Source organism: Somniosus microcephalus, chromosome 15 (assembly GCF_052327205.1).
Source record: "Somniosus microcephalus isolate GS21.2 chromosome 15, FLI_Smic_1.0, whole genome shotgun sequence".
NCBI lineage: Eukaryota > Metazoa > Chordata > Chondrichthyes > Squaliformes > Somniosidae > Somniosus > Somniosus microcephalus.
The window spans coordinates 25,778,099-25,798,757 of NC_141001.1; the positions used below are offsets into that span (position 1 = coordinate 25,778,099).

At 47.1% G+C, this 20,659-nt stretch overlaps 1 protein-coding gene across 1 annotated transcript; it reads right to left on the minus strand.

Annotated features, from left to right (window-relative positions):
* Window positions 1-1,002: 1,002 nt before the first annotated feature.
* LOC147106591 (uncharacterized) lies at window positions 1,003-19,503 on the minus strand. Its single transcript, XM_086007572.1, has 7 exons — window positions 19,328-19,503; window positions 17,654-17,750; window positions 17,042-17,141; window positions 13,660-13,931; window positions 12,612-12,667; window positions 12,162-12,355; window positions 1,003-5,841 (listed from the first exon to the last, which is right to left on the minus strand). The coding sequence occupies exons 3-7, from the start codon at window positions 17,097-17,099 to the stop codon at window positions 4,817-4,819; spliced, it is 1,605 nt and encodes a 534-aa protein (XP_085863698.1). The 5' UTR covers window positions 17,100-17,141; window positions 17,654-17,750; window positions 19,328-19,503; the 3' UTR covers window positions 1,003-4,816.
* Between the last annotated feature and the right edge of the window lie 1,156 nt (window positions 19,504-20,659).

A 20,659-nucleotide genomic window follows, 5' to 3' on the forward strand; every position in this document is an offset into this window, starting at 1 on the left:
CTGCATGGGAAGGTGTCAGAGACACTGTCCCTCTGCTGCCTGGGGTCAGAATTAACTGAAAAGGGGGACCCCATGTTCGGGGTGGGGGGGGGGGGCGTGGGGGTGGGGCGGCAGGGAGGTTTGGAACAAAGGACTGTGGGATACAGCTTGTGGCCTGGAGCTGGAAACTAAAAACATAGTTCAGGTCTTAAAGTTAAAGTTAGAGAAGTTATCTAAAGAGAAAGGAATGCAAAAAACACCAAGTCAATCTATGAAAGGGACAGGGTGAGTATTTCTTCCCCCTATGTTTTCAAGGAGAGAAATGAGATGGAGTTAAAAGAGATTTGCTTTGACACTTACTCCATATGTTTACTTGCTGTTTGTGAAAATAAAGCAGCTTAAATGATTCTGACCTTGTTTCACCAAGAGTTTCAGTCTGCCTTTGAAAAGACTGGAGATGCACGCGAGATTACATGATGCAACTGGAATTTCGCAGAGGTTCGCCCAATCATAGTTTAGGAGGAAAATCGGCTGAAACCCCGGAGAAATGGTATAAACAGCCTTCTCTCAGCACTTCAGTAAAACAGTCTCTGGTGCACATTGGTATTGTGCCATTTCTTGAGCCTGGTTAATTCAGCGTGCAGGTTACTACAAAACTTTGGTAGCCCTGTGGGTGATGTAACTCAGCAATGGTCTATTACAGAGAAGGCATGGGGCCAAGCTCAGCTTACAGAACCATTGAAAGTTGTAACATTGGGTGACAGTGATTGACCCCCATAGTCAAATACCATCAAGGCAGTACGAGGCCATCTCCATCAGAGAGAGGAGGCCTTCATCTTGTCTGGGCTCGAATCGTACTCGGGTCAGTATCATAACATGCTACACCAGGCAGTCTCTATCAGAAAGAATAGTGCATCACCCACTCTCTGTAAATCATCATCATATCACTGTAGCAATCTTCGATATATTTTCTGGTGCTATAAGCAACATTGTTACCAAAATAAACAAATATAAATCACAAGGTTTACAAGTTAGGTTTTTTTTTTAAACACTGCAAATATAAACATTTCTATGGTTCCATACATTTCTAATGCCATTTTATTTTCTATTGACTGTTTGAGGGCTGCAGTAGCACAAATCAGAAACAAGAAACCTCTCAGTTTCACCAGGAAAACCACATACAGCATCAACAAATGTACGCACCTGTAATTCTACTTTTTACATTAAGAATCAGAAATTTACAAGATATGACCAATTATTTCTACTCAGTGCTTGTACCCCGGACCGTCCTGCCACTTCATGGCACGGTACGACAGTGTATCTATATTCAATAATCCTGCAGTGGAACCTCTGTACTCAAAGAGTTTGAACATGCCAGCATTTCAGATTTGATTCATCTTTGGTCCCATTTAGAACTGATGCACTTATTTAGGCCTGTTCGCATCATGCAACGTTTTGTAGACAGCTGACACGGCCGGTGGCCCATGACCAGGAGTTGCCCCTCTTGCCCCAAACGACACACAGCCAACATTAGCAACTGTGCCTGGAAGGTCAAGTTTACATTTATAAAACTGCAGCATGATCTATCCCACCATAACAACAATAACTTGTACAGTATTTATATAGTACCTTTAATGTCGTAAAACGCCCCAAGGCGCTTCACAAGAGCGTTATCAAACAACATTTGACACCATCCCCAATTTCTTATTTAGAATTGACCATTAGTACAATAGACTATTGAAAAGACTATGGTGGGATTATCTAGTTTGGAATTAAACACCCAACTTCTGCCTTACTTAAAGTGGTTGACTGATTATGCCTACTCCGGTTGAACACAAAGAAAGACAAATTCAGTAGTAGGGCTTATGCAATGGATTTTTCTTCCTTACATCTTGGTGAATTACTTTGGGATGTTTTTCTACATTAAAGCCACTATATACATGATATTTGTTGTTGTATTTTGTGCATTGCATCATTTACCATTTACACTGGGTAAAAATTAGGCTACTTTATGTTGGTTTCGCAAACAGCTAACCAAGAAATAAAATAATTAGATATCATCAGCATCACCTGTATTGGAATTGAATACAAGAACATAAGAAATAGGAGTAGGCCATTTTGGCCCTTCAAGCCTGCTTCCCCCATTCAATAAGATTATGGCTGAACTTCTACCTCATCTCTGCTTTCCTGCACTATCCCCATATCCCTCGATTCCCTTAATATTCAGAAATCCATCGATCTCTGTCTTGAGAGCCTCCACAACCCTCTGAGGTAGAGAATTCCAAAGATTCAGCACCCTCCGAGTGAAGAATATAGTGGACAACTGCTTGTAGGGGATAATACCTCATCTCCCAAACCAAACTCCGAATTCAATAGCAAATCTGTGCTTACAAGGGAGGTAAACGCTGCTTTAATCAGACAATTGCAAGCTGTGTAAGTAACTGGGCTTGTTTGGAATTCAAGGTTGTGTACAATTACTGTTATAAATTTTGCCTATTTGTAATCTCCACTTGCACACTGGATCAGTTGCATTACTTGCTGCATTTACCAGCATGTCCTGGGTGGCTTTAATCCCTGGCCGATCCACTCAGTTTAAACACACTCCTGTGCAGGTCAGTGACGGTAAAGCACCCGATTACTGCACCAGCATCATTACGTTCAATACATGCTCCATTCCCCAGCATGGCAGTGCTTTTAAACAGGTAGGATCTGCACATTCATTTGAAAACTCCCAAGTTTCATCAGTGCTGCTAACTTTAAAAATCAATACAGAGCCGGACTATTTAATCATCGGGAATGGAACAGGCAGCTTTTAACATCATCCTGGTCAAGGAGGCAGCAGCAGAATCCCAGGTGGGGAGGCAACAATTGAAAACTCAGATTGAAGGGTATATCAGACAGCCTCTTATGTTGGACAAGTCATCCATGTACATTCAAGTCTGTTGTAATAAGCTTGCACTGTACTCGAAGTAAAAACATAAGAGTTATGGAGTAATGTTATTTTCCTTGAGGGTATAAAGCCCCTTCATTTTCTCCTGCACCACATACCGACTGTGACCGAAAGGGAAGGTAACCTGTTCCCAGGCCTCTATCAATACCACTCTCAACTGGGATAGACACAAGAGTAGCGTGGTAACAACTCTGCTCTGACATTCACTTTCCCCTCCCCTCTCTGAAAAAACTACCCAGCCTCCACTCAATCTCCCCACAACTTGCATTTATATAGCACCTTTCATGACCTCAGGATATCCCAAAGTGCTTTACAGCCAATGAAGAACTTTTGAAGTGTAGTCACTGTTGTGATGTTTGTAAATGAGGCAGCCAATTTAGGCGTAGCAAGATCCCACAAACAGCAAAGAGATAACAACCAGATAATCTCTTATAGATGTTGGTTGAGGGATAAACATTGGCAAGGACACCAGGAGAACTCCCCTGGTCTTCATCAAATCGTGTCATGGGATCTTTTACATCCACCCGAGAGGCCAGACTCATTTTAACGTCTCATCCGAAAAGGTGGTACCTCAGACAGTATAGCATTGGAGTGTCAACCTAGATTTTATGCTCAAGTCTCTGGAGTGGAACTTGACCCCACAACCTTCCGACTCAGGCGAGAGTGCTACCACAGCTGATACACAACTGAGATCGGTAACTCGGACGAGGAGGATTAATGCTGTGTCAAACCACTCCCGACATTGCACGTTGGCATGCAAACTGTACTTGAGTATTTTTTCATACAAAATACTGTGTTTTCTCATGTGACCCATTCCAGTGCCCGTCCTTCAGCCAGACTGTCAATTTGATAGAATCCTAAGGCACAGAAAGAGGCCATTTGGCCCATTATGCCTCTGCCGGCTCTTTGAAAGACCTACCAATCAATGAGTCCCACTTCCCCACTTTTTCCCCCCATAGGCCTGCAAACTTTTCCTTTTCAAGTATGTATCCAATTCTCTTTTGAAAGTTACTACTGATTCTGCTGCCACTACCCTTTCAGGCAGTGCATTTCAGATCATAACAACTCGCTGCGTAAAAAAAATTCTCATCTCATCTCCCCTCTGGTTCTTTTGCCAGTTCTTGGGAATCTGATAACACGAGCTGTTGCACTTCGCACTGAATTCAGGAGAAGATAAAACTGTCAGTTATTCCCACCAACTTCTGGAAGCATGGTGGCTGCTAGGCAACCGACACCACAGTCCCAACATAAAGCTCTCCAAGCCTGTTACTTGCGTGGATCGTGGGAGCGGAGTTTCAGAAGCTGCTGGGGCCGATTCTGTGGAGTGTCCTATTTACATTCTTCAGAAGTGGCAAACAACAAATCGCAATGTTCGGAGATGTGCAGCCTCAGTGAGGAGATGAATGCAAACAAGATACCCCGGTGAGGGGGCGGGGGCGGAAAAGATTTCAGATGATTTTAAAGAGTTTTAAAATGGGAGCAGCTTCAACATTAAAATTACATTTCATTATGTTTAAAATATGTTGCACGAATCAGATAGATGAAATTTTTATGTATCACAATTTAATAATTTAAATTGCTAACTGCACAAACATCAGAAGAATGCTGCATTCCTCTCAGGATGGCAGTGGGCAGTGTGGGGTTGTCGCTGGGTATGTATGACCCCCCGACGCTCTGGCCCTGAATTGGAAAGTCCAAGTGTAATTTTAATGATCCCCACCCATCTCACAAGACCCCGTGTGCATTATGGATTCAAATCTCCTGGAAGCAAGTCGCAGCCACATCCTTTCTCAGCTGCGTAACCTGTTCACCAAATCCATGCTCCGGACCCCAAAACACTGGGCAGCTTAAAGAGAAAGAGCGTGGTTAAAGCCCCGTGGACCAGTACTAGGTCTCTTGTACACCGGGTTCCGTCTCCGGGTTTTGGTTGCACGGCGGAGTTTTGGCATCTTTCTTCCTGTGGACATCGAGGTGCTTCCTCAGGTGCTGCGAGACCCGGAAGGCCTTTCCACACTTGCCGCACGCAAAGGGCCTCTCGCCAGTGTGAATTCGCTGGTGCTTCTTCATCTCCTTCAGCAGGGTGTAGCCCTTGTCGCAGTAGCTGCACGTGTAGGGCTTCTCGCCCCTGTGGGCCCGCAGGTGCGCCTGAAAGCAGGCAAAGTCGTTGAAGCCCTTGCCGCACTCGCTGCACAAGTACTGCTTGATCCCCGTGTGGGTGTAGCGGTGGGTGTCCAGGTAGGCCGCCCGGGTGAACGACTTGCCGCAGTCCGGGCACTGGTAGGGCCTCTCGCCGGTGTGAACGCGCAAGTGGCGGTGCAGCTCGTTGCTGCCTTTGAACTGCTTGCCACACTCGGGGCACTCCAGGCTGTCAGCGCCCTGGTGCGTCAGGAGGTGGAGCTGGAGGCTGGAAGGGCGCTTATACGACTTGTTGCACATCAAGCACACGTGGGTCTTGCCATTCAGGTGGATCTTCTGGTGCGCCCGAAGGTTGGCCATCTGGGCGAAGCCCTTGGCGCAGACCAGGCACGTGTGGGGCTTCTCCCCGCTGTGGATGCGCCCGTGGATGCGGAGGTCCCCCGGCTGCACGAAGGCCTTTCCACACTCCTCGCACTTGTGGGGTCGCTCATTGCGGTGGTAGTCCATGTGCAGCTTGAGGTGCTGGATTCGCTTGAAGGCCTTGCCGCACATGTCACACTTGAAGGGGCGCACCGAGGTGTGGGTCCGGCAGTGGTCGAAGAAATGGCCCCGGCGGCCCGTGCTGTAAGGGCACTGTCCGCACTTGTACTTCTTCTTGCTGGGCCGCGGCTGTGAATCTGCCGCTGGAGGCGGGCTCGTCACATTCCCAGCTTCCCGCGCAGAGGCAACCTCCTCCTGGTCTTTGTCGCTGACATCCAACACCACAACGTTCAGGTCTGGATACACGGGAAACAAAAACACATGACCTTTATTTTAAAATATCCTTTTCATAGTAACAGGAGTAGGCCATTCAGCCCCTCGACCCTGCTCCGTCATTCTATTAGTTTATGACTGATCTGTACTTCAACCCCATCTACCTGACTGCTCCATATCCCTTGATATCCTTACCTAACAAAAGTCTATTGATCTCGGTCCTGAAAGCTCCAATTGTCCCAGCATCCACAGCCTTTTGGGGCAGAGAATCCCAGATTTTCACGACCCTCTCTGTGAAAAATTACTTTCTGATTTCCCTCCTAAATGACACAGCTCTAATTTTAAGATTATGTCCCCTCGTTCTTGATTTCTCCACCTGAGGAAATAGCTGCTATGAATCTACTCTATTGAATTGTTTTATCATTTTTAACACCTCAATCAGATCACCCCTCAATTGTCTATACTTATTCAGCTCTGGAAACAGCATTCATCAGGAAAAGTTTCCACAGATTTTCCTTTCTTATATGGATACCTGATGACACTCAGTTTAACTGATTATGGATATTTTTTATTCTTTCACAAAAGTTAAGGACCAACGAACGTACAAAAGATAGTCGTTCAAGTTTAACAACAACTTATATTTATATAGTGCCTTTAATGTAGTAAAACGTCCCAAGGCGCTTGACAGGAGCGTTATCAAACAAAATCTGACACCAAGCCACACAAGGAGATATCAGAGCAGATGACCAAAAGCTACATCAAAGAGGTAGGTTTTAAGGAGCGTCTTAAAGGAGGAAAGCGGGGTAGCGAGGCAGAGAGGTATAAGGAGGGAATTTCAGAGCTTAGGGCCTTGGCAGCTGAAGGCACGGCCATCAATGGTGGAGCGATTATAATCAGGGATGTTCAAGAGGCCAGAATTGGAGGAATGCAGATATCTCAGAGTGTTGTAGTGCTGGAGGATGTTACAGAGATAGGGAGGGGCGAGGCCATGGAGGGATTAGAAAACAAGGATGAGAATTTTAAAATTGAGGCATTGCTTAACCGGGAGCCAATGTAGGTCAGCGAGCACAGGGGTGATGGGTGAACGGGTCTTGATGCGAGTTAGGACACGGGCAGCCGAGTTTTGGATGACCTCATGTTTACAGAGGGTAAAACGTGGGAGGCCAGCCAGGGGAGCGTTGGAATAGTCAAGTCTAAAGGTAACAAAGGCACGGATGAGGGTTTCAGCAGCGGATGAGCTGAGACGGGGTGGAGTCGGGCGATATTACGGAGGTGGAAATAGGCGGTCTTAGTGATGGTGTGGATATGTGGTCGGAAGCGCACCTCGGGGTCAAATATTACACCAAGGTTGCGAACAGTCTAGTTCAACCTCAGACAGTTGCCAGGGAAAGGGATGGAGTCGGTGGCTAGGGAACAGAGTTTGTGGCGGGGACCGAAGTTTAACCAAATTAAAATATTTTCAGAAGGATTACTCCATTGGTATTCAGTGCTGAATATCAGTGAGGGTGACAACACCTTGGGGGAAATGCAATTTAGAGCACATCCACAGCACCATGGGGCAATGACTGAACGGGGGGGGGGGGGCACAGCAAAGTGTAGAAATGCAGTGGTCACAGGCGAATGATTCGATAGTCAAGGGGATAGACAGGTGTTTCTGAAACCTCGGACGCGGAGTCCCACACAGTGTGTTGCCTCCCTGGTGCCAGGGTAAGGACATCACTGAGAAGGTGCAGAATATCTTGGGGGGGGGGGGGGTTAGGGGAACAGCCAGAAGTCATGGTCCACGTGGGAACCAAAGACATTGGAAGGAAAAAGGTTGAGGTCCTGTAGTCAGAGTATCAGGAATCTCTGGATTACTCCCAGTGCCACGCACGAGTATATAGTAATACAGGAAACTGGTTTATCCGGAGGTTGTATGTCCAGAAACCTCGATCTAACGGCAGAAATCAGCAGCCGTTTTGGTTAGGTTTTTTTTCTTCTCCTAGCATTTTTTTTTAACAGTCAGGCTCTGGAAAGCGTCTCTGTAGCTTAGCAACAGCTTCAGAGACGCTTCCAAGGTACGGGCTGAGTGTTTACAAGCTGATGCTAAGCAGCAGTGTTTGTTGTCAGATACGGAGATTTAAACCACCGTATCCTTCAACATTAGCGCTGGTCTATCCGGAAGTTTTGATAGATCGGCAGCAGCTCGGTCCCGTTGGTGCCGGATATTGTGAAGTTTCCTGCAGTAGGATAAAACAGGATAACACGTGGCTGGAGAAATGGTGCAGGAGGGAGGGCTTCAGATTCCTGGGGCATTGGGACCAGTTCTGGGGCAAGAGGGACCTGTTCAAGGTGGATGGGTCACACCTCAACAGAGCTGGGACCAATGTCCTCATGGGAAGGTTAACTAGTACTGTGGAGGAGGGTTTAAACTAGTTTGGCAGGGGGATGGGCATCAGGATGAAGCACTAGAGGGGATACAAGGTGCAGAGAGGACTGGGAGAGCCAAATAGCACTAGAGTAAAGAATAGTTCAGAAATAGGAGGGATCAGACGGAGGCAAATGCGAAGCAGTCTAAGATGGGTTTGGAGTGCGTATACATAAATGCACAGAGCGTGGTAAATATGGGAATATGATATCGTGGCAATAACAGAGACCTGGCTCAAAGATTGGAAGGATTAGGAATTGAATTGTCCTGGCTACAAGGTATTCAGGAAAGATAGGGATGAAGAAAAGGAGGGTGTGTGGCAGTATTGATCCAAGAAACTATTATATCTAGTGCTTCATCCCGATGCCCAGCCCCATGCCAAATTAGTTTAAACCCTTTCCCACAGTACTAGTTCACCTTCCCGTGAGGACATTGGTCCCAGCTCTGTTGAGGTGCGACCCATCCACCTTGAACAGGAGAGGGTTGAGGGGTCAAAGACAGAGTCTATTTCGTTAGAATTAAGGAATAGAGGAGCTATTACGCTACTGGGTGTATACAATAAGCCACCAAATAATGGAAAGGAGACAGAGGAGCAAATTTGAAGGCAAATTACAGAAAGATGCAAGTACTACCGAGGAGTGATAATGGGGGACTTCAATTATCTTAATATAGACTGGGATAGTAACAGTGTAAAGGGCAAAGAGGGGGAGGAATTCCTGAAATGTGTACAAGAGAACTTTCTTGATCAGTGTATTTCCAGCCCAACGAGGAAGGAAGCATTGCTGGATCTAGTTCTGCGTAAAGCAGTGGGGCAAGTGGAGCATGTTTCAGTGGGAGACCATTTGGGGAACAGTGATCATAATATTATCAGGTTTAAAATAGTTATGGAAAAGGACATGGTACAATCAAACATAAAAATATTTAACTGGAGGAGGGCTAACTTCAGTGAATTGAGAAGGGATCTGGCCCAGGTGGATTGCAATAAAAAATTGGTAGGCAAAACAGTAATTGGGAGGCCTTCAAAGAGGACATGGTTCGGGTACAGAGAAGACATATTCCTATGAGGGGTAAAGGAAGGGCATCCAAAGCTAGAGCTCTCTAGATGACTAAAGATACAGAGATTAAAATGAGACATAAAAAGGAGGCTTATGACAGCTGTAAGTTTCATAATACAGTAGAGAACCAAGTTGAATATAAAAAGTACTGAGGAGGCCTAAAATAAGAGGGGCAAAGACAGAGTATGAGAAAAGGGAACCCAAAAGTCTTTTATAAATACATGAATAGTAAAAAGGTAGTCTAAGGAAGGGTGTGGCCAATTAAGGACCAAAAAGGATATCATCTTGTGGCATGGCCGAGGTACTAAATGAGTACTTTGCATCTTCACTAGAAAAGAGGATAGTGCCAATGTAGCAGTACAGAAGGAGGCATATGATAAAAATAGATAAAGAGGATGTACTTAAAAGGTTGGCAGTCCTCAAAAGTAGAAAAGTCACCCAGTCCAGATAGGATGCATCCTAGGTTACCGAGGGAAGTAAGGGTGGAAATTTCGGAGCCTCTGGCCACAATCTTCCAATCCTCCTTCGATACGGGGGTGGTGCCAGAGGACTGAAGGATTGTAAATGTTACACACCTGTTTAAAAAAGGGGAGAGGGATAAACCCGACAAATGCAGGCCAGTCAGCCTAACACTGGTGGTAAGGAAACTTTTAGAGACAATAATCTGGGACAAAATTTACTGGCATTTGGAAAAGTATGGGCTAATAAATGAAAATCAGAACATATTTGTTAAAGGCAAATCTCGTTGATCGAGTTCTTTGATGAAGTAACAGAGAGGGCTGATGAGGGTAGTGCGGTTGATGTTGTGTATATGGACTTTCAAAAGGTGTTTGACAAAGTACCACATAATAGACTTGTTAGCAAAATTAAAGCCCATGGGATTAAAGGTACAGTGGCAGGATGGATTCAAAATTGGCTAAGGGACAGAAAGCAGAGAGTAGTGGTGAACGGTTGTTTTGCAGACTGGAGGGAAGTATGCAGTGGTGTTCCCCAGGGGTCGGTATTAGGATATATATTAATGATCTGAGCTTGGGCATAGTTTCAAAGTTTGCAGATGATACGAAACTCGGAAATGTAGTAAACAGTGAGGTGGATAGTAACAGACTTCGGGAGGACATAGACAGACTGGTGAAATGGGCAGACACGTGGCAGAGAAGTGTGAAGTGATACATTTTGGTAGGAAGAATGAGGAGAGGCAAAATAAACGAAATGGTACAATTTTAAAGAGGTATAGGAACAGGGAGATCTAGGGGTGTATGTACAGAAATGTTTGAAGTTGTGAAGGCTGTTTCAAAAAGCATATGGGACACTTGGCTTTATTACTAGAGGTAGAGAGCATAAAAGCAAGGAGGTTGTGCTAAGATCATCTATCAGCTGGAGTACGGTATTGTGTTCCATTCTGGGTACCACACTTTAGGAAGGATGTCAAGGCCTTGGAGAGGGTGCAGAGGAGATTTACTAGAATGGTGCCGGGGATGAAGGACTTCAGTTATGTGGAGAGACTGGAGAATCTGGGGATGTTCTTCGAGCAGAGAAGGTTAAGAGGAGATTTGATAGAGTTCTTCAAAATCATGAGCGGTTTTGATAGAGTAAATAAGGGGAAATTGTTTCCAATGGCAGAAGGGTCGAGAACCAGAGGACACAGATTTAAGGTGATTGGCAAAAGAACCAGAGGCGACATGAAACGTTTTTTTTTTAAACAGCAAGTTATGATGATCTGAAATGCACTGCCTGAAAGGGTGGTGGAAGCACATTCAATAGTAACATTCAAAAGAGAATTCAATAAATATTTGACGGGAAAAAAATTACAGGGCTATGGGGAAAGAGCGGGGGAGTGGGATTAATTGGACAGTTCCACCAATGTGCCGGCACAGGCATGATGGGCCAAATGGCCTCCTTCTGTGCTGTATCATTCTATGATTGGCTTACTGAGTCAATGCAACATGTGCTGTAGTCCAAAACCACACAGAATAGTCCCAAGATCGATCCCTGAAAGCTGGATAACTGGGCTCAATGTTCCAGGACAAGGTAGGTGGGAAGGAAAAGATTGGCCAATGCACCCGGTCTCCAATGCTTCGTGTGAGAAATTGTGCCGGTGTGGGCATCAGCACTGCAGCATCAATCAGCCATTCGGAAGAGGAGACAAAAAAGACTGTTTAAAAAATTAACGCATTCACCACTTCAGTTAAAAGAAAAAAGACTTGCATTTATATAGCACCTTTCAGGACCTCAGGACCTCCCAAGTGCTTCAAAGCCAATGAAATACATTTGAAGTGTAGTCACTGTTGTAATGTGGGGAAATACGGTAGCCAATTTGCACATAGCAAGGTCCCACAAACAACAATGTGATACTGACCTGATGGTCTGTTTCAGTGATGTAGGCTGAGGGATAAATATTGGCCAGGACACCAGGGAGAACTCCCCTGCCCTTCTTCGGAATAGTGTCATGGGATCTTTTACGTCCATTTGAGCGAGATGTCGGCACCTCCAACAGTGCAGCACTCCTCCGTGTCAGTCTAGATTTTGTGCTCAAATCTCTAGAGTGGGACTTGAACCCACAACCATCTGACTCAGATGTGAGAGTGCTACTACTGAGCCAAGGCTGACACTTTGCATTGTGCTAAATGCAAACTGAGAATGGAGTGAATCCTTGATGTCAGATAATGCTGCACATATAACTAACACAAATCACCAAATTTAAATCACATCACGGAACAGATTTAAATTATCAGCGTCTGACCCAACTGTATCCGTCAGCATGAAGACAAAGGCAAAGGAAAGTCACCTCCCAAAAAGTTGCTTCTTCCGATCTCAGAAAACACTTTTCCAAACTCACCACCCCCCCCGCTCCCCATCTATTCTGTTAAAACCATTTACTTACCACATTCCATCTCGGAATTTGTGGTCTTCAACGGGCTCTCCCAGGCCTCACTGTGACCAGCGTCCCGTTCATCAAACCACACCAGCAGCGCCGAGCCCGGCTCTATAGATGTGCACACACGGAAATACACCAGATCCTTGTACAGGAAAGGAACTGTGTTTTGCTCAGCCTTATTCCTGGCAGAGTTGGTGTATCTGCAAGCCCCAGGAAAAGAGCGAGAAGATTACTGTCAATCAAGATATAAACAATGATCAAGTACAAATACTTCAAAAAGGGGTCGGAGCATGCACTGCAGCCTGACAAAGCTGAGCACACATCATGCACTCCATTAGAGGGAGCCCCTTCTATGTTAGAAAGTCTGCGTATTTTTAAAGCTGTGAAGGGCCTTAAGTACGCAGCATTAGATTCCTCCAGCACAATTTTCCCCACAAAATGTTCAGTATATCGTACCTCATCCAGTTTGATTCAGGCTCCTTGGACTTGCAGTTCGCAGCAAAGTGGCGCATCTATATTAAAGAAAGGCAGGAAAGTTATCGTAGGTAATAACTCCTACAGTAACATCAAGGTGCGATAGTGCTGTACACTGGAGCTCTGAACAGCTGAGTTGGAGCATATCCTTAGGACATGCTTCTCCTTGTGGTGAGGTCCTGATCTCAATGATGCTGTGAAGGGGAAAGATACTAAGCAGAAGCCAGGCACCTCTCCACACTGAAGGATGGAATACTTAAGGGACAGTCACTTCTTTGCACTTCCTGGAGCCAACTCAACAGCAGTTTTGAAAGAGTTCAGGGGTCAAGTCAGCTCTCCCCTCACACCGAATGTGCACATGAAAAAGAGGGGTGCTCCAACACAGAGTAGGAACTGACACTTTACCCACATAGGGAGTTCTACATCTCATGTGTAACATTGTGGATAAAATGAGAGATGCCAAGCAAGGCACTAGCTGCTTCCCCAGAAGGAGAAGGAAAACTGGAAGAAGACTAGTCTCTGGGCCACTCTTGCACAGCTCCTAGAGACCGGCATTGACAAAAGCCCAACAGCAGCACACCTGTGCTCTTGGCAACAAGAGGGGAGTGGGTCAGGGACACTGGGATTAAATGTGGATGGATTTTTTCTATCGGTTAAAAAAAAATATTTTTTATATTACATATATCTTCATAAATAAAAACTTGAATATATTTGTATATATCATTATTTGTAATCTTCCTTATTTTTCTCCCTCATCCACCCCTCTGATCTTGCTCCTTGGTTGATGTACTAGATTACACAAGAAAGAATTGTTTCCCAAAGATTTCTCCTCCAGACAATCTGATCCAGACTAGAAACTCCAAGGGACAGAAATTGGGAAGAGGAGGGAGTCACGAGTATAAAAGGATATTGGGGATGGGACTGGATGCCAGGTTTCCAATTGAGAATTTAATGCACTAGTCTGCCTCAATAAGGACGATCCACTTAAACACACTATAAATCCCTGGATTAAGAACAGAGCTTTACTTACTATCCAAGAATGCAGAGCAGATCCTTTATTATCGTTATCAAAAACATCTCCTTCCAAAGGACCAAAAATAGCTCCTTTAGGGATTGTCTTCATGGTGCACCAAACTCCTAATCCTTGGTCTGGATCCTCAGAAGGGCCCAAAGCCAGGCCATATGGAAGAGAGTGCAGGGCTCGATATGGTATTCCATGGGCCACAGGACAATCTCTGATAAACAATGGGGGTCCATGTACAGGGCAAGCATCCACGAAGAACTCCTGGCAGTCCTCACAAACTAAAAGAAAAAAAATCAATTACATTTTTCCAAGGCAAACCACCTTCATACCAAAGAGCAGAATTTTCACAAACAAGTTTCCAATAAAAAAAAGTGCTCATAAATACAGTTTTTAAAATTTATTTTTTCTAGTTTCATGATGAGTGAAGAATATGCTAGGATACAATTTCACTGGCTGTGAACCATCTCACCCATAGGCACTGCCAAACATACCCATGGGCACTGCCCACCAACCCGCCCGTGGGCACTGCCCACCAATCCGCCCGTGGGCACTGCCCACCAACCCGCCCATGGGCACTGCCCACCAACCCGCCCGTGGGCACTGCCCACCAATCCGCCCGTGGGCACTGCCCACCAACCCGCCCGTGGGCACTGCCCACCATCCCGCCCATGGGCACTGCCCACCATCCCGCCCAGGGGCACTGCCCACCATCCCGCCCAGGGGCACTGCCCACCATCCCGCCCAGGGGCACTGCCCACCATCCCACCCAGGGGCACTGCTCACCATCTCGCCCACGGGCACTGCCCACCAACCTGCCCACGGGCACTGCCCACCAACCCGCCCACGGGCACTGCCCACCATCCCACCCACAGGCACTGCCCACCATCTCGCCCACTTGCACTGCCCACCATCTCGCCCCTGGGCACTGCCCACCATCCCGCGCATGGGCATTGCCCACCAACCCGTCCACGAGCACTGCCCACCATCTCGCCCACGGGCACTGCCCATCTCGCCCACGGGCACCGCCCACCATCTCGCCCACGGGCACCGCCCACCATCTCGCCCACGGGCACCGCCCACCATCCCGCCCACGGGCACCGCCCACCATCCCACCCACGGGCACCGCCCACCATCCCGCCCACGGGCACCGCCCACCATCCCGCCCACGGGCACCGTCCACCATCCCGTCCACGGGCACCGCCCACCATCCCGCCCATGGGCACCGCCCACCGTCTCGCCCACGGGCGCCGCCCACCGTCTCGCCCACGGGCGCCGCCCACCGTCTCGCCCACGGGCACCGCCCACCGTCTCGCCCACGGGCACCGCCCACCAACCCGCCCACGGGCACTGCCCACCAACCCGCCCACGGGCACTGCCCACCAACCCACCCACGGGCACTGCCCACCAACCCACCCACGGGCACTGCCCACCATCCCGCCCACGGGCACTGCCCACCATCCCGCCCACAGGCACTGCCCACCATCTCGCCCATGGGCACTGCCCACCATCTCGCTCACAGGCACCGCCCACCATCCTGCCCACAGGCACCACCCACCATCCCGCCCACGGGCACTGCCCACCATCTCGCCAACAGGCACCGCCCACCAACCCGCCCACGGGCACCGTCCACCATCTCGCCCACGGGCACCGCCCACCATCTCGCCCACGGGCACTGCCCACCATCCCACCCATAGGCACTGCCCACCATCTCGCCCATGGGCACTGCCCACCATCTCGCACATGGCACTGCCCACCAACCCGCCCCCTGGGCACTGCCCACCATCTCGCCCCCTGGGCACTGCCCACCATCCCGCCCATGGGCACTGCCCACCATCTCGCCCCCTGGGCACTGCCCACCATCCCGCCCATGGGCACTGCCCACCATCTCACCCATGGGCACTGCCCACCATCTCACCCATGGGCACTGCCCACCAACCCGCCCCCTGGGCACTGCCCACCATCTCGCCCATGGGCACTGCCCACCATCTCACCCCCTGGGCACTGCCCACCATCTCGCCCCTGGGCACTGCCCACCATCTCACCCCTGGGCACTGCCCACAATCCTGCCCACGGGCACTGCCCACAATCCTGCCCATGGGCACTGCCCACCATCCCACCCCTGGGCACTGCCCACCATCTCGCCCCTGGGCACTGCCCACCATCCCACCCCTGGGCACTGCCCACCATCTTGCCCCTGGGCACTGCCCACCATCCCGTCCCTGGGCACTGCCCACCATCTCACCCATGGGCACTGCCCACCAACCCACCCCTGGGCACTGCCCACCATCTCGCCCCCCTGGGCACTGCCCACCACCTTTCATATCACATGACGATGTGAACCTGCACTGCAGGTGTCAGTAAACCGTTCGAATGTGGAGTCTGATCCAGTCCTTACACAATCTGCACATGTTCACTTTCCAAAAGGGAATCACTAGGTATTGATTAGGAGAGGGACCCTGGCTACATTTACCCCCCTCCTCTCTTCATGCCAGGTTTCTGAGATTAAATGCACCTACCATCGACGAGGCAGAGATAATCTAGCTCACCAAAGACCAGAGGTCAAGCCTAGAATCTTCATGTACCACAGCAGGCAGTGCGCTAACTCATTAAGCCATTGCGGCTAAGGATAAGGCCTCTGAACTGAAGGAATCTCAAGAATGAGTCCCCTTACTATGTTTCATCAGCAGTACCTATTTTAGGTTACAGTGGTGCTATGGGATTATGGGATTGGCAAGTTGTTTGAAGTTTTAACGCCAAACCGATGGTCCTGTCAATGTTAGTAAGAAAGCAAGATCAATAAAATGGAATTTTAAAAATGCAGAATTTTTAAAGACTCAGATTATATGGCTTTTGTAGTTTTATACTTATAATTCAACCATGCAAAGTTCCTGTCTTGAGGGCTGAGACTTGCAGATATATCAGTCTAAATTCAGCAGGGCTTGTGGAGTAATATCAGCTTTTGGTCACTAGAGGAAATGCTACCATTTTCATTAAGGATCGCTGGTTGTTATTGTTTTTGAATCTTTGCACTTCTTCCCTTGGAGAATAGCGGGAAGTAGTGGAAAGATTCACAGTGACGTAACCATCTTTCTACCAGCTGATAAATTGGTTAGTCTTATATGGCAACCATCACCCACTGGACATGAGCATCCCCACTGGATGCCAACCTAGAATTCAGAGCCAGAGCTCCAGCCTCCACTCGCTGGGACTGTCTGGAGCGGGGTTCGAACCCGGCACCTTCTGACTCAGAGGCTGGAATGCCACCACTAAACCAAAGGCTCGCTCCAGGATTGCTGATATTAAAAAGCAATAGCGAGTAAAGTCAGGTGTACAACTCTAAGCTCTGAGCACAGCAGGCCCTGCAAGAGAAGTCACTGCCAATACATACACAGCCGTTCCTGCTCCGGGTTTAAGGTTCTACTAGTCACTCCTACTTCCATTGGCATGACGTGGGCTCTTCTTTCTAGAACCTGGAGCAAGAGGAGAACCTGCAGAAAATGAAAGATTTGAATCAGCTAATAACAATACACATTCCACAGAGAAGCATTGAAGGAACACGGAGTAAGAACCAGCCTGGTCTCCACCATTAAATGTTGTACCATGCTTTCACAGTAGGACAGTGGACTGTGTCCAAACTCCCACACAGGGTGAAACCTGGCCAGCTTCTTTCTGAACACAATGCTAGATGAAAAATGACCAAGGTCCCAACTCCCGATGTCCTGGCTAACATTGCTCCCTCAACCAATACAACTTAACTGGTCATTCATCTAATGCTCCTCCACATAATGTTCCTCAGCTTTCCATCTTGTTTCTATTTGTCTTTCTAGGAAGCCTAGTCCATAGATTGACCACTCGCTCACTGAAATATTGTATCCGCAGATTTTCCACAGGTCAGAGGGGTCAAGCCATTTAGTTCAAATACAAACCGCTTGTAAGGTTTGTTTGAATATGCATTTGATTTGCAGCATTTATTTAAAAAAACTAACCGACAGTTATTTACATTTGTTTGGTCCCCATCAGTTTCTCAAAAGTATTTCTCAGCTTCAAATTGGAGAATTCATCTGAAACCTTCGGCTAGATATAGTCAAGCCAAATACCTTTCATGCACAGAGAGGAAAGAAAAAGAAATGTCACATAAGAGAATGTTATAGTTTAGCGCAACAATCATAGCTTATTATTTTTGTCTTACTGAAGATAGTTAAACTTAATAACTATTGTAAACATTATGTCATTGCTACTAATGATTTATTCTTTCACTGTTTTACAAATTAACAGGGCTAGTGCAGTGTTATTCTGGTGCCTTCCTAAATCAAGGAGGATCACACGAGGGCATGTGATAAGACCAGTAAATCAAGAGGTTTCTAGGTTTGATCTCTGGACACGCTACTAATTCACTTAGATATCTGAGTAAGTGAAAGCACTCTCCAGCACACAGGGAACAAAGGCTCACTTAAAGGAATTGTCTAAGACTCTGAACCCCCCAAAATGTCTACAATATAATAAATACACAAGCACAACAGTGACATTGCACAATGTAACCTAATCGCCGAATCCCCCACCATCAACATTCACTCCCTCCACCAAAGGCATAACGTGGCTACAGTGTGTGCCATCTACAAGATGCTCTGCAGCAACTCGCTAAGGCTTCTTCGGCAGCACCTCCCAAACATGTGACGCCTAGAAGGACAAGGGCAGCAGGTGCACGGGAGCACCATCACCTCCAAGTTCCTCTCCAATCACACACCATCCTGACTTGGAAATATATCGCCGTTCATTCATCGTCGCTGGGTCAAAATCCTGGAACTCCCTACCTAACAGCACTGTGGGAGTACCTTCACCACGCGGACTACAGCGGTTCAAGAAGGCGGCTCACCACCACCTTCTCAGAGCAATTAGGGATGGTCAATAAATGCTGAACTTGCTAGCGACGTCCACATGAATGAATTTTTAAAAATCACTTTGGGAACTTGTGCACTATTCTGTCTGATGGTTTATTTCACTGTCAATGTAACTCTGGCCAATGCTCTTCTGAATTTTCTTCTCTTGTTCTTCCTAAACTCCAAACCAGTTGTTCTATACGCTCTTCCTCCTGCTTACACTCCTACTGTCTCAACAGACCATCTCCCATTCTAACTCAAAACTGTTCCTCCTACAAACTGCAGGTTTTTAAAAAATCCACACTTGGAGTCAACTTATCATAGCTCCTTAATTTGCCTCATCTTCGCTCTTACTTGTTTCAATCTTGGTGCCCTGCGCGGCAGGCCTTAGCCCTTCACCTAGGGTTTTCAATAATAAAACTTAACTAAAACCTGTCACACAATGCCACAGAAGCCAGATCATTCAAAAACTGAACAGAAGAAAAAGAAAAAAAATATTTCAAAATACACCACTGGCAACAGAAAACAAGCTGGAAATAGTAAAACAGTCACCAGCAAACACAACCCCTAAATCACAGAGTGTAAGAATAGATGATAATAAAACAATTGTTTCCAATCTCTGGGTTTGTTTGACTTTATAAGCATCAATGTTTGGTGAACCTCTGCACTGTGCTGCGGCCATTCTGTGCATCTCTTTGCAACACACACACTCCGTCCAGGTAGCTGTCCCTGCTGCCCTGGCTCCACTGCAAACAATGCAGAACTGCACTGACATTAACAAACAATGTCAGACTTACTGCGGGAGGGATTGTTACGAACTCAAGCGCTATTTCAACAATGCCCGTCAAAGAAGCAGGCTGGTCTTCTTGTCCTGAGCTGGTTGCAAATCAATATGAAATATTTACATTAAAACCTCTGACAACAAGCTGGCCTCTCCCTCACTTAGTGCCAGAGGCCTCGCAGCAGCCTCCACGCGGTGACCTCTGGGGATTGTAGTCCTTTCTTGCGCGGGTGCGTTGAGCTGGAGAAAAGGACCTACAATTCCCAGAGGCCGCTGCGGTTTCCCGCGCGTGCGCAGTGGGCTCTTGGACCTGCCATTGGGTTTGTTCAAAGGGCGGCTGAATGCTGGATTCCTGTACAATTTACCAGCAACTTGAATGTATCAGGAAGACACGAATATCATATAATATCACACTCGTTACAAATAAGCTGTGATTTAGTAATGTCTTTAAATGTGCAGGTTTATCTTATGCAATCGTTGATTAATTTATCTTGTACTAATAGATGCTTCAATTCAAACTTTCAAAGATGGCTATTGTTTTCTAGTTAAAAAAAATTAACGCTCACCTCTCCATTTTAAGGCATTTCATTTTCCCGTTTTATAGGCGTTGGAATGCAAAACAACTAAGGTCAATTGCAGAATCAAAAATGGAAAGGGGGAAAAAATAGAAATGACACGCTTCCTCTCTAACTTACATTGGCTCCATGTCAACCAGCGCATTATATTTAAAATCTTTGTCCTCATCCTTAAGTCCCTCCGTGATGCCGTCCTGCTGTATCTTTGCAATCTCCTGCCACTTTACATCTACTGTTGCACCCTTTGGGTCAGAAAGAAATAAAGAAGAAAGAAAGACTTGCATTTATACAGCGCCTTTCACTATCTCAGGACGTCCCAAAGCGCTTTACAGCCAATGAAGTACTTTTGAAGTGCAGTCACTGTTGTATTGCAAGAACTAGGTTCTCTGACTCCAGCCTTTTGTGCATCTTCCTCTCTATTTGCCCCATTGGTGATAGAGCCCTTAGCCACTTGGCCCTACTGTGGAACTCCCTCACTAAACTCCAACATCTCACCTCTCTTCACCTTTTAAAGTCTAACTCAAAACCCATTTCTTCTACCAAACTTTGATCATCCTTCCAAATCTCTTCCTCCATGGCTCAGCCTTCGCTCCTCTATCTATTTCTATTGTGGAGCACCTTGAGGTTTTTTTTACATTGAAGGCACTATAGAAATACAAGCTGTTGCTGATGAAAACAGAAACATTGCAAAGATACGTAGAGCTATCCAGCCCATTGAGCTCACTGTGCCATCGAAATCTATGCTTCCCCCACCCCGCCCACTTTTACGGTAA

Bases quoted from the DNA above. Each gene is read 5' to 3' on its own strand.
- LOC147106591 (XM_086007572.1), bottom strand. From the start codon at position 17,099: ATGCCAATGGAAGTAGGAGTGACTAGTAGAACCTTAAACCCGGAGCAG. The intron at 12,668-13,659 runs GTAAGTAAAGCT...TCTTTAATATAG, and splicing joins CTGCTCTGCATTCTTGGATA to ATGCGCCACTTTGCTGCGAA. The intron at 12,356-12,611 runs GTACGATATACT...TGGGGCTTGCAG, and splicing joins CCTGAATCAAACTGGATGAG to ATACACCAACTCTGCCAGGA.